General features: G+C 36.6%; 1 protein-coding gene across 6 annotated transcripts in view; it reads right to left on the reverse strand.

Annotated features, from left to right (window-relative positions):
• The window catches only part of PRIM2 (DNA primase subunit 2), a 113,095-nt gene that overhangs the window by 52,473 nt on the left and 47,103 nt on the right, over positions 1 to 13,519 (reverse strand). For 5 of the 6 annotated variants that reach the window (XR_007168974.2, XM_066994747.1, XM_048078826.2 and 2 more), the window contains one exon: positions 1,649 to 1,716. Coding sequence is in view for 5 of the 6 variants with exons in the window: in XM_066994747.1 (XP_066850848.1) it covers positions 1,649 to 1,716 (68 nt within the window). In the remaining variant the exon portion in view is untranslated. Of the gene's footprint in view, positions 1 to 1,088; positions 1,129 to 1,648; positions 1,717 to 13,519 lie in introns of those variants that run through there. The other variant, XM_048078830.2, reaches the window with a different exon arrangement.

Consider the following 13,519-nt stretch of genomic DNA (forward strand, 5'->3'; position numbering starts at 1 on the left):
AGTGTCTATGCAGACTTAATCCTCAGTAAGGTAACCTCTTTTGAGGACTAGCTAATTTAAAAAGTCACAAGCAGATACGAATAGCTGCCAACAAATGCGCAGTGCATTAATAACCAAACAATGCTCTCTAACTTTCAATTGTATGCTTTTTTCATACGTTCCTATCTAAGCTTTTGCTCCCCTGATAAAGCACTACTGGCATATGCACAAAGTAAAATACTGCTCTAAGAATTCACACACTGAAGGAAAATAAAAGCCTACAACTAATATTCTCCTTCTCTATGAGCAAGATAAAGAAAAAATGAATCACAGATTCATGGAAATAAGTAACAGAAAATGCCTATTTGGTCATCTGTTTGTTCACTGCCAAAGCCTATTTTTTAAGTTGTAAGGCTTGATCTACCTTATTTATTTTAGAGGAACTTGCCAGAAGACAATGAGGACACATTTGTGTAGTTTTTTCAGCTGGGGACAAAATGTACTGGGAACAGCTCCTCTGTTTTCATAAAAGTAAAATAAAATTAACTCACCAGGTACGAAACATACACATTAAAGTTATCATTAAAATGTGCAAAAACTGCCTTTTTTGCATAAACATGGGATTTTAGATTCTATGAAACTTCAGATTCCTCAGTAATTACTTCTAGAGAGCATAATTTATCAAAAGTTAGCTTAATAGCTCTTCAGCTTCAAATGGAGAAAGGTATGCCACTGAGGCATGTTTTGGAAAATCCCAGCAAGATGTATAGTAATAAAACCATGAAAGGTTATTAGCATTCAAAAGTAGTCCCTAACCAGTAGACTAACAGTTACACTGCACTTTTTTCACTCGCTGCTCTTGAGCAAAGTTCAGTTATATGTCAATCAGCTATTTTTCCTATTCTCTACACTAAAGCAATAAAATATGAAGCTGTTCTTATGTAATAAAAACGATGAAAAAAATTTTGAATCAAAATAAAATGCTTGTGTTTTTTAGGTACAGATACCTCAAGCAGCAGAGCACCACAGGAAACGAACAGCATACTAACTAGGTCTGCATCCTAATTCAGGTACAGTGCTGGCATGATGGAGCCTCGCTGCTTCCATTTCTAATTCACTTAGCATCATTTCAGTGATCTTAATGCAGAGCTGTATAATGTTAAAAACAGAGCTTTTATTACGGACATTCAATATTCTACCTTAAATTTTGACCCTTAGAGATTATAAAAATTGCACTGCAGAAGTACCTGAGCAACCCAATCTAACTGGATTGGCTTTGAGCAGAGGCTTGATAATATGATCTCCTGAGGTTTGCTCCAAGTGAAATAATTCAATGATTGTAAAACAATGCAGCTCCCTCTCATTTTATGGTCTTTGTCTTCCTCCATACTATCATAGTAAGAGAACTCTCCCAAACAGCATAACGTGGTAAAAAGCAATCACATTTATAAGAAAGATCTACGCTTAACCTGAAAAAGATCTAAAGTATTTTTTCTTACTTTTCCCCAAACACATTCAAAGAAACAAGAATGCTTCTATTCCTTCCATTTTGTTTTTTAGTTTTAGTTGTGTTTTTTTTTTTCCCCAGTCAAAACCAATCACACAGATAAATCATCTGAAAAATCTGTAGGTGACTGTACTGTATGAGTAGAATAAGCCCCAGTGGTACCTGAGATGATTAAGCAGAGGTTGTAGTCTCTCATCAGACTGTATGGAAGGCAGTGATCGTGCTGTCAGCTAGAAGAAAACAGAAGTTCAATTAATAACACATAGCTTTTAAAAGTACAGCACAAAGCAGGAATGATGCAAGAAATCACCCTGTATTGCTACCACTTTAAACATCATTCCTAAGACATACCTTCTCCTACTAAAAATGATTTGGCACAGCTTTCCAGAATCTGAAGTTAGCAGAAATATTTATAAATTAACAAAGTTAAATAGAGAAAAATAGTTTTACTAAAATTACAATGTTATTACAATGTTATTTTAATTAAATAGCAAGACATCACTGAAAGTTGAATACTTTTTCCAAACATATTTGGACTAGAAGTCATACTTTACCTAGACAGCCTTCTAGCAACCATGTAATGTAAATATAGCCCATTAAGCTGTATTATATACAATTTACATACGTGTATAAAGATTTACAAAACATTTAGCACTGTATGACTTTTATATAGATGTGCTTCTCTGTGCACGCAGTTACTGCTTTTTATGGGAATCGTATGTATTTTGCAATTGGCCCACCTTAAACCAAATATGTAGTTTTTTCTTCTAAATATTTCAAGTGACTAGTTAAGACATTTAACTTTTTCTGAATAAAATACATCCAGTAGTATATAGATCAAATACACATTGCAGTATTTGATAATATTAGTTAATTGGCGTATTAAAAAATATATGTATTAAATTTGGCTGATATTACGTACGTATCTACCCTTACGTGTAAAGGCTACAAGCATAACAGTTCTGATAATGCTGATGTCTATCTAACATAATATAATATTAATATAGCATGCCTTTCATGATTCTATTGCTGCCCAGTTAGGTTGTATTTTGAAAACTATCTTCATACAAATTTAAAATGTCAGCTTATTTTACATTATATAAATCACCATCAACGTCTTAAGTATTTCACAGGTAACTTAAAGTAACGTGCATACAATTATATCTTTTAAGTCCTTAAAAACAAAAAACTTTTAGCACCAGCAATGCAGCTCTGTTAGTGTTTGCTGGCTCCAGCACACAAAGCAAAGCACTGAAGTAGGAGCGCTCCAAAACGCAGCTCCTCTAAGCCTCGGGTAACCCCCGCACACCAACCTGGTCCAACTGCTGCAATCAAGGGGGGTCACACAGTCTCAGCAATCCATTCATCTTTAAAACAGGCTGGTACCTTGGCAATTAAAGCATTACCTGCATTCCCTTATCATTCTTAAGCTAGATTGCGATACATATGGCATACTACGAATTCATTAAGCTTTATGTTATTTATTCAGAAGTTTCTTTTGAATAAAAACCTCATTTTCTTACTATTGAGTGCTAGAGGCCCATAAAGTGCTAACTAACATACTAGTTATTCTATATTCATGCCCTCTATAACAACAATCTAGTTTTGGTTTAAATACACTCAGACAACCAGAAATTTCTGAATAAAACTCAGAAGCCCTCTAAAAGCTGGTTGAGTTATGACACTTGGCTAAAAACAGAACAGAGTCTGAATTGCCTGAAACACCAGCTGCTTCTCTTGCTATTAATACTTAGCTGATACACAGAACAAGATTTGTGTGCACACTCACATACACAGATTTTTCCCTAAGACAAGCATGTAGTATTTTTATCAATACAGTACTAGGAGAACAAATTATCTTTGTCTGAAGCATCACCGAATGTATTGGCATGGCTTGCTTATATCCATTTCATATTGCTTAGAAAACTAATCCTTCATATTACATTTAATAAGGAAAAAACAGGGTTTTTGATATAAAAAACAGGTCATGTTTGTTTATATCAAGACAAGACAATGTTTTTGAAAGTCACACTGGACAGTGGTATAAGAAGCAAACACCTTTCAAAGAACGGTGAAATTCAAAAACTGCAAAATATTGATATTGTCAAAGATATATATGCAATCAACTATGTTGTATATAAACATTATCAATGAACAGAGAGCTACTGTCTTAAAATTAATTTGGGAGCCTTGTAGGAACTGAGGTAGAACCAAGGACTGGTGATCTCTGGGTTTAATCAAGTTTTACTTTGATGTTGCAGTGAAAGAATAAAGAAGTGGCCTGTGCAGTCCGTTTCAGGGATCACTGCAAATGGTGTAATCCCTTCATCACTGCAAAGTATAATCCCTTAAAGTCACAGGAGAATCCACATCACACTTGTTTTTTTCCTTGTCTTTTTTTTTTTCTCCTGTGATTATGGAATCTGTAAGTGTTAACAGCAAAATAAATCCTGATTTCCTCCTTTATGTTGCCTGGAAGGACAGTATGAAGATTTCTGCAGAATATGCTCCTGTGAAAACGAGATCATCCATCTTTCCACGATTACAGCACACACTTCGTTAGGTTCGTTCAAGTGTTTATTTTCAGGAAGACGTGGGATCCTCATGACAGTGTTCATTTCCATCTAAAATGAAGCATCTCCTCAACACAGTCACTTGTTCCACAGCCACCAGGAGCCTGTTTTGGTTTGCCAGGTTTGGTTCAGGACAGGAAGGTGCCTCTAGCGCTTTTCCAATATCGCTACACATTCTTCCCTTACAGAGGCACTCAAGAGCTACTAGAAAATCAGGTGTTATACAATTATGCAGAATGCGAAAATAATGAATATGGATACGACCAACTAAACATGATACACTAAATGCTACCTTTAACAGGAACGCTTCTTCAAAAGAAAAAGGGAGGAAAAAAATACACTCAGGAGTGTTTCTACGGATGACTCTGCACGGACAAAAAGAACAGACCCCAAGATATCAAGCCTTCCTCTTATTTGTTATTCTAGTAAATAAAAGAAGATGCACGTGGATCCTGTGTAAGGACAAAAGGTGGGGGGAAAAAAAGCAGAAAAGGAATGAAAAACCACTAGAGGACTCTCATATGAGACACCATTGCAGGCAATGCTGATTTGTTCAGCTGAAACTTAGAAGAGATTACCAGCCTGAAGCGCTGCCATCAGTCCTTTCTGTATCTCTTACAGGAGAGCGAGATATTTCCCTAAACAACTGCTACTCAATCATACAAACGAAGAACAAAAAATGAAAGCATTAAAGTGTTGAGTAAACCATTCTCACACATCTGAGTAATATATTGTGAATGGAAAAGCAGGAGGATTGATGTAGAACAATACATCCTTTGCTTTGAGCAGGTGACTCGGTAATGCCTATATGAAAACATAGAGTATCAGAGAAGGAGCGCTTACAGGTCTGCTTACAGGTGTTTCACCCTTTGCAGAAATGAATCATCTTGTCAGCATCACCTTTTTTGAAACAGTAGTTTAATTTAACCCCAAAAGCATCTTTTACAACTACAGAAGATATATTTTAACTTGTAAAACATTTCCTTCTTGCCAAGGCTTAAGATCTGAGCACTTGCTATCAGGTGTACTTTGCTTTCTCCACCATAACTTTGAAAAACGGCAGGCTTCTAGGTGGTACACTTTGGCAGATGGCCAAGTTAGCTGGCTTCTTCCTGGTCCTTGGTTATGGATGTTTTCGCTTAGTTGTCCTGTCCAATAGGATTTATTTTTTTTTTTTTTCCTGAAGAGCACTGTAATTCATGACAAAGCAGCACAGTCATTTCCTTTTACTGCAGCTGCCAGGAGAACCCACTAAAGTTGTTTTGGTTTGTTCTGATTTGTTGTTTTTTTTTTTTTAAAATAATTTTTATTGAAACAGCACGTTTTCCTTTAACTCACCTGGATTATAAAAATACGAGGTAAAAAATTTTTAATGTGTCTTTCCCCACAAGTGAATTTTTTCTGAGAGACACCGTAAATACAATTAGCTTTTACAAAGGTGGTGGTAAATTAACACCAGTGGTTTTGAACAGCTAGGAATTATCATAGAATCACAGTGTCTTTTAGGTTGGAAAAGATCTCCAAGATCGTCAGGTCCAACCATTAACCTAGCAACAAATAATCAGCTAAAAAATTGTCCTTTTTCAACAGCAATTTGCTATAAGAACATAATCCCAATGACAGAATCCCAACAGATTCTGCAGCCTTTTTTCCATCACTCTGAAACCAAACTTAAACAAATTCTTGCAAGAACAGCCTTGCCTTCACCTACAAAAGGCAGTGAGCACAAAGATCATCCAAACAGTAGAAAAAAACATGCTATTCAATGTTAGATACGTAAAAGACATCAAAACGTTGTCAAGTTAGGAAAATAGCTCCCACTCTAATCATGCGGAAGCAGTTTAATTTCGAGAGAACATAAAAGACTGCAGACTTCAGATATTCCCAGCTGAGAGACCATGGTGATGAGAAGAGCAGGCAGAGCAAGCCTCAGACATGTGGGCATCTCACAGCTGACCCGAGATCATGGAAGCTGTCAGGAGAGACGCAGATCATTAAGGCAAACTAAGCACCACGTTGTCAATGTCACACAACATTTAAAAAGGGGGAATGGAGGAAGGATACTGAACAATGAGGAAAAGGTATGAATAAACTGAAGGCTGAGAAAACCTAGGTCCAGCTTCATGGAAACCTCCCACGATTCTAGCCCCCATCTCTTCAGGGAAGAGGAAACAAACCACAATCTTCAGGCATTTGAAATAACCAGCATTTCCAAGAGCAAGCTTTCCAAAACTTTGACAAAATTCAGTAATCTTTTTATACCATCTTCTCTAAGCACAAGAGTAAGAACCTGGTTTCTATTTTCTGTATTTTCTATATATATTTATTTCCTGTATTTCTATATACACCCTATTCTTTATTTTCTTTATTTAGAGCTCTGTGCAACAGCCACATCTCCAGCGTGCCCAGTGCTGCGTTCATGGCAAATGAACAAAATGGCATTCTCGTGCAGCACAAAGAAGGGAACGATTTGAGAATGTAGGAAGGAGGCGAGGACTGGAAAACTACATAAATATAAGAATTACTTCAGGTTTGGTTGGGGCATTTCAAGCAATAATGAAGGCAAAAGGATGACAACTCATAGGCTGACATCTAAGAAAGAATTTGTATTTTTTTCTTGCCCCCATGAAAACTTGAAACAGCAAGTTATTGAAAACTTAGTACAAACTTAAAAAAAAAACTGACAGAAAGCCTGAAGTTAAGTAGCAGCTCCACATGCTATCAGGAAGGCATTTTTATACACAGCAATTAAGAACAAGATTACCATGACTCAATTAACTTGTCTCCATTTTTATGGGTGTGAATTTCTTGATTTTGAGGTTACGATGTGAGAGCTATTCACTCTCTAAGTGATTTTCTGTGCAAAAAAGATAAGAGAATTTTTATTTTCACAAAGAGTTTGCTCTCTAGGCAAGATGTCCTAATTAGCTGCATTGCGCAAGAAGATTTTAATATGCTGTCAGACCACTTGATGAATACATTTTTTAAATATCACATTAAATTGGATATTATTTTGCAAAATGACATGGAAGACTTACAAGTAAAGCACAGCAAGAAGGGTTTTGACAAAGGTTACTTTCAGCTGAAGCTACTGAATTACTCCAAGCTCCTTCTACAAGTAACCAGAAAAATAAAGTTCCGTTTAGAGGATGCATCAGAGACCCTGAAGTGTACATTATTACCAAGAGTATTTTCTTATCAGCTAGTAAGTATTCCCAGAACAAGTAGGGACATCTTGAGACATGCTGTCGGCATGCACATCCACCGCCTGTGATCTGCCTGCACACAATTAGTCAAGTCTAACTTTCCCCCTTTAACCTGAGAGCTCCCTGTGCTGGTGTTCATGCTGCTTCCTTCATGTTGAAATGAACATTGTATAGGCAGGCTTGGCGTCCTTTTGCCGCCTCAGATGTTTTCAAACCCAGCCAAGCACGACCATAAAGTACAGGACTCCTATTTAAAGGGTAGGCATTAGGAATCTCAAAAAGTGCTCAGTCCCTGGATCATTACCCTACTTTTCTCCCCCGTAAATCATGGAATCATAAAGCTGCTCAGGTTGGAAGGGATCTTAAAGACCACCCAGTTCCAATCCCCCTGCCATGGGCAGGGACACCTTCCACTAGGCCAGGTCGATATTATCTATTGAATGTTTTGTACCATTAGTCTAACAGCTTCTAAACCTAGGTGAAAACCAGTGGAAGATCCCTAAGATTTGTTCTCCATCCACAGAAATTTATACAAAAAAAAAAAACAAGTAGGCTCGAAGTTGATACATCATTAACAACAGCAAGAAGTAACAGCAAGTTGCTGCAAGTGCCAAGCTCAAAAAACAATTAATTACATTGTACATCTACTAGAAAATCTTCCTTCTTACACATTCGACTATCATTTATTAGTTCCAGATGAATACAAGCTTGGAGAACAGTAAAGTGAAGAAGAGAGAGAGAGAGAAAGAAGAGGAAAGATAAATGGTAAAAAAGATGAGTAAAATACAATGCTATGGTAGTACCTGCAGCAGTAACACATGCAACATTGCTGTAGAGAATTAGAAATTATCTTTCAAGAAATCAAACAGTTACATTATAGGCTGGTAATTCAACACCAGTTTACTTATTTATATCTTTCTCTTGAATTTTTCAAAGAGAGATTATGTTTAGAGAGATACCTATTTAACATTACATGGCACGCTAAAGAAATCGCTTGTTCCGGTTAAATTAATACTAGACATGCTTTATTCAAAGATGCATCTCCAAAGAAAAACACAGGAAATGGTTTGATTTGAGTTGTTTTTCAGATGTAATCATTCCTACAGAGTATCAGCTTTTATCTAAAAAAAGCAGACTACACAGTTTGTTACTGACAGCGCGGTAGCCACGGTACAGCAGAGAGGTAGGAACACAGAACCCAGCTCTTCCCACTCACCAGGGATAACCGAAAAACGAGGGAGGCCAGTAAAACGTTTCCTTTGAAAGTCACTTACCTTAGCAATTTTTTCTTTACCCCAACCTACCTCTGGAGTCTTAGCTTGACCAAGAGAAAAAACAGCATGCAGGAGATGCTAAAGAGACTTTTGGGAGCCTTTCCTCCATCCCCTCAATCTTAAGATACAGAATAGCTTCAAAATAATGCTATAGAAAAACCTCAGTTGTTTTTAAAGACTATCATACCATTCGCTGTATTATTACAGATGCATTACACAAGAAAGTACTCTATGCATTTTATAGTATTTAGGATCAACATGAACCATGTACACACCCAGCATGGTTACAGTAAATATCAGGCCTCTAAATCTCAGTTTTCCTTATCCTGATTCCAACTATGTATGTTTCTCAATGCGTGTATTCAAAACCATAGCTTTTAGTTTTAAAAGGGAGAATCTATGATGTATTGACATTTTTCTTCAGACAAAGCTCTCAGATGAAAATCCTTCTCCCTGCAACCCGTCTTCAGATACAAACACTATTTACTTTGTGCCTTTTATTCCAGAATAAACAAGGAAACTAATAGTCAAGAAAAGGCTTGTTAATAAATTTCTCTTTGATTAAAAACATTGTTAATGAATAGAAATTCATAAACATTAAAGTATCTTTGTTTTTAACAGATCTTTATTTTAGCTAGTGATTCCCTTAACAAGTAGTTTTGAAGCTTATGAACTCTCCAACATAGTAGCCTGTTCTTATATCCTGTATTTTAATGCATCAGACATCAAAATACTTGCTTTAAATTACCATATAATTTCTAGAAAAGCTTCAGACTTCTGGGGAAGTTTTGAATTGCCTTTTGAATTGAGATTTCAGAACGACTGCTTCACATGGTCTTCTAAAACCACACAATTTCACCACCACTACGAAATCATGAGATTCTTACGTTGCCAAAACCCAAGAACTCAATTTAATAGCGTTTCCATGTAACATCCAACAAAAGTTACAGGCTCCCTCATATCAACAAAACCTGATTGATTCTGAAACATCAACTATCCTGCTAATGTTGTAACAAAATGTCACAATGCAAATGCTATGCAGCTAGGGAACCTGGAACAGGAGAGCGGTGTTTGCATGCTGGCATACTGCTCTACCTAGACAGTTGACATTTTAGCACTGATCAATTTTCTTCTGAAAAAAAGTTCAGGTCTAACCTTTCACAACACGCTGCAAATCTCAAGTGTTGTACAAAATTAATAAGTAATTTTGCCAAGGCTTTTTCAGCTATTAAAAGTTATTTCAACAGCACTTCCACTGAAATATGCTCAATAAAAACCAAAGCAAACAATTAATACTACATTTATCCCACTGGAAGCAGTAGCACAATCTGCATGGAAGGAGATAACATTTTTCAAAACTAACAAAAAATGTTTTTGACATGAGAAAATGTTTTTGCAATGAGCCAATCGGATTTAGCACATAAAACATTTATTTTCATATAGCACCACCAAATGCATGGAAGAAAGGAAATAAATAATATAGATTGGGGTTACTGGGCTCTTAGCACAAATGTAACAACTCAGTGACATTTTCAAAGGACAGGAAAAAGATTTTCCTCATGAATCTCCAGTGATTGATACATGTATCAATACGAGGCTGAAGTCTGTTTGTTTTTAACTAAATAAAACTCCCAACACCTCTGTCTCACCCCTTCACAACAGCACAAACCAGCCCAAAGCAACTCATAGAGAACATAGAGTGGGCTTTTATATTTTAAGGAAAGCAAAGCAAAGGCAACAGCTAATTCAAGATTTACTTTAAAAAAAGAAATTCAGGTCCTAACCTTAGCATTTTTTATTTATTTATTTTACTCTGAAGTGGAGGGACAATGTTGCCATGAACGGTGCTGAAATGCTGTACCTAAGAATTGAAAAGCTGTATGTAAATAAAAAATATAGTATAAAATTCATGTTTATATACAAATAAAATTAATGTATATTTATTTAGGGAGTCAATTCAAGTTGCCAAAGGACAGGTGCTCCATCGCAGAAGAAACAAATCAGCAGTTGTGAAGAGCTTGATTGCTAGCATGTGCTAGATACTTTAAGAATTTTGAAGAGACCGAACTCGACTAATTTCAGCTCGGTGTCTGCCGAATGCGTTCAGAATAATAATTAATGTTTTCCTGAGGCATTTGCGTCTGAAAGAAATTGATTTCTTTTTTTCCATTTGCAAATGTCTAGCTTTCATATTCACATTGTGGTATAAATAACATCTGGGTTGAAGATTAATATTTAGTCTTTAAAGCAGAGGTTTTCAATAATTAAACCTTGTTTAATTGGTAAGCGAACTGTTGCTAGTTTTTGCATCATTACTTGTGGAAATACTCATTTTGCTTGCATGTCTGGGCACAAGTATGTAAATTAACTCATCTCATGTATTTTTTTGCATTCTAATGTAAAGCTATAGTTGACAGATACCGAGATTCTCATTAGATATTTTTTCCCCTAAAAGAGAATACAATATTGCAGGGAAAATGGAATTAATACAGTGTCTTTAAGGCTTTAATTATATGTAGATTGAAGTAGCCACTCAGAAAGCTACCTTGTCAGCAAATCCCAACCTTCTGGTAATGCTGCTTGCCATAACTGTGACGGCTCCTCGGGAATTTCAGCAACTGCTTCACCGCTGATTTGGCCTTTACCAGTAGCTTTCTGAACTTTTAATTTAGTCCTCGGTCTTTCTGCTATCTAGTTCCAGACATCTAGTGGTTTTAAAACTAAGCCAAGTGTACTAGAGCACTGGTCTTCACAGCAAGACTGGAAAATAACATCATTTGCTTTAGGTCACCACCAGCTTGATACAAGGAAGTATTTCACTCGTCTTCAGTATTGCTTACTGCTCTTTGGCTGCATGCAGATTTTGTTTCTTTTCCTAGCAGTATTTATGAGCAGAAGCTTCTGATTGTTTGCTGTCTTGATCCCAGTTCCACAGACTGAATATCCCAGTGCTCCCAGTACTGGGATCTGTTCTTCGGTTCAGCTGTACATTGCTGCTGTAATTAACCTGCTTCAGAGAGCATTAGTGGCAGTGGGGAGGAGGGTGGTTTCACTCAGAAGGCAGTGATTTCCTCAAGGTCTTAACATTATCATTTTGACTATTTGCCTTCTTCCCATCATTCAAGAGAAGAAAATTAAGAAAACTAACATCCCTGCATAACCCAGTAAAAAAAATTACTAACCAATATCACAGAGGAAACAATTAGCCAGAAAGCATGAAAGACTCATTATTGCTTCATTAAACACCCTCATAAAGTCACATCAGAAATCACAACAGGTTTTCCAACCAAACACTGCATTAATCTAGCACTAATTCTACGCTCAGCAGTACTAAAACTGTTTTAAGAACAACCCTAAACCATGCCAGCAAAGCTTCTGCAAAGGTGAAGACCAAGAGAAGAAACTAGCATCTATAGCCCCACCCAATCCACTCCACTAAAATCTCATTTTCCGTAGTCATTATCACTACGACGTGGCTTCATCTACTGTTCTGCAAAGGAAGCCATCCCCAAAAAATTGAGTTGAAAAGGTATTACGTATTTATCATTAATCTTGACAAACTGTTACTAAAGCCCTATGTGGCTTGGAAGGCAGTGCAGGAAATAAATGGGTCAGGCACTGTATAAAAGTCACAGTTTTATTATCCTCAGAGATTTCATTTTCTTAATAGGATTTTACTGCTAGGAACCAATTACTCCGTCCTTGTGTCTTATTACTGCACTCAAAGAAAGTTTTCCTTAAGTGTCGAAATTTGGTCCTGTTTATCTCATACCAGAGCTGACCTGAATTCTCGGCGATTTGCTCTACGACACTACGTGAACTTATTATAGCTACAGCCTGTAAAGAAAACTGTCATTTTGGAAGCAGCCTCAGAACCAAAAGCTGGGTCCAGTATTTTTCTACAACAAAAAGCACAGATCAGACAAGTTCTGCTGATCCTCTGATCTCAGCTGTCCACGTATCAAAGACGGTCAAACAGAATCCCAGTTGTTTAAACCAAATACCCGATATGTAATAAATTAGTCCAGCACCAACTATTTCTGAACAGCTAGCAGCATTCCTACTTTCCTTACGAGATCTTAGACTCTCTGAGCATCCTCAGAAGTCTGCATTTTCATCTGTGATGCAGAGGAATTTTCACAGGTACCAGTGTTTAGCAATTCCAGCAAGACTGTTAAACGCTTACTCAGGAGTTATAAACACAAAATAAAACCGGTTTTTAGAAACGAGAGAGCATCTTCCTCTTAGATTGGTTTCTGAGAAAAATAATTAACTAAAATCTCAAAAATAGTTGTTGGTAGAGACCAGGATTACTTACCAATCTACATTGCCTGAGGCTATGTTCCTATTCTGTCTTTAAGCTATGGTAAAGACCCTAATATCTAAGGAAAAAGGATTCCACCGCCAACCTTTTTCCCTGTCTAATAAGCTGGTCAAATCTTCGTAAATTACTTTTCCTTGAGAAAGTTACTACACCACTTCAGATAAATGAAAGTAGTCTTTAAGAAAAAGTTTGTGTTACAACAGTCTGTGCAATGCCAGCCTCTTACTTCCAAACCTCAAAAGACGACATCTGAATTTCAGTGTTTTATCCTCTCAACATGTGGGTACTGCTTGGAAATAACTGCTGCGTTGCTAAGATTTAGAAAATATCCCTCTTCTAAAAGTAAAAAGGCATTTGGAATACTTTTGCTTAGTTATGCATATTTTTCAATATTGACTTTTTTTTAAGGTAGAATCAAATGTTGCCAACCCTTCAAAAAGTTTTAAGCCCTAGCTCCCCATATGTTCAAGTATCAGCGACTATATTCTGATCTGTAGTGAATACAGCTAAAAACATGACAGGCACTCCCATCTCATGCTCCAAAAAAAAAAAAAAAAAGAAAAAAACAGCATAAATCTGAGCCTACTTACCAGCATTTTTAAATATTTTACTTAATCTCAACTCTCAATTGCCAGCCATGACATTTCCCAAATATG

Source organism: Anser cygnoides, chromosome 3 (genome assembly GCF_040182565.1).
Source record: "Anser cygnoides isolate HZ-2024a breed goose chromosome 3, Taihu_goose_T2T_genome, whole genome shotgun sequence".
Lineage (NCBI taxonomy): Eukaryota > Metazoa > Chordata > Aves > Anseriformes > Anatidae > Anser > Anser cygnoides.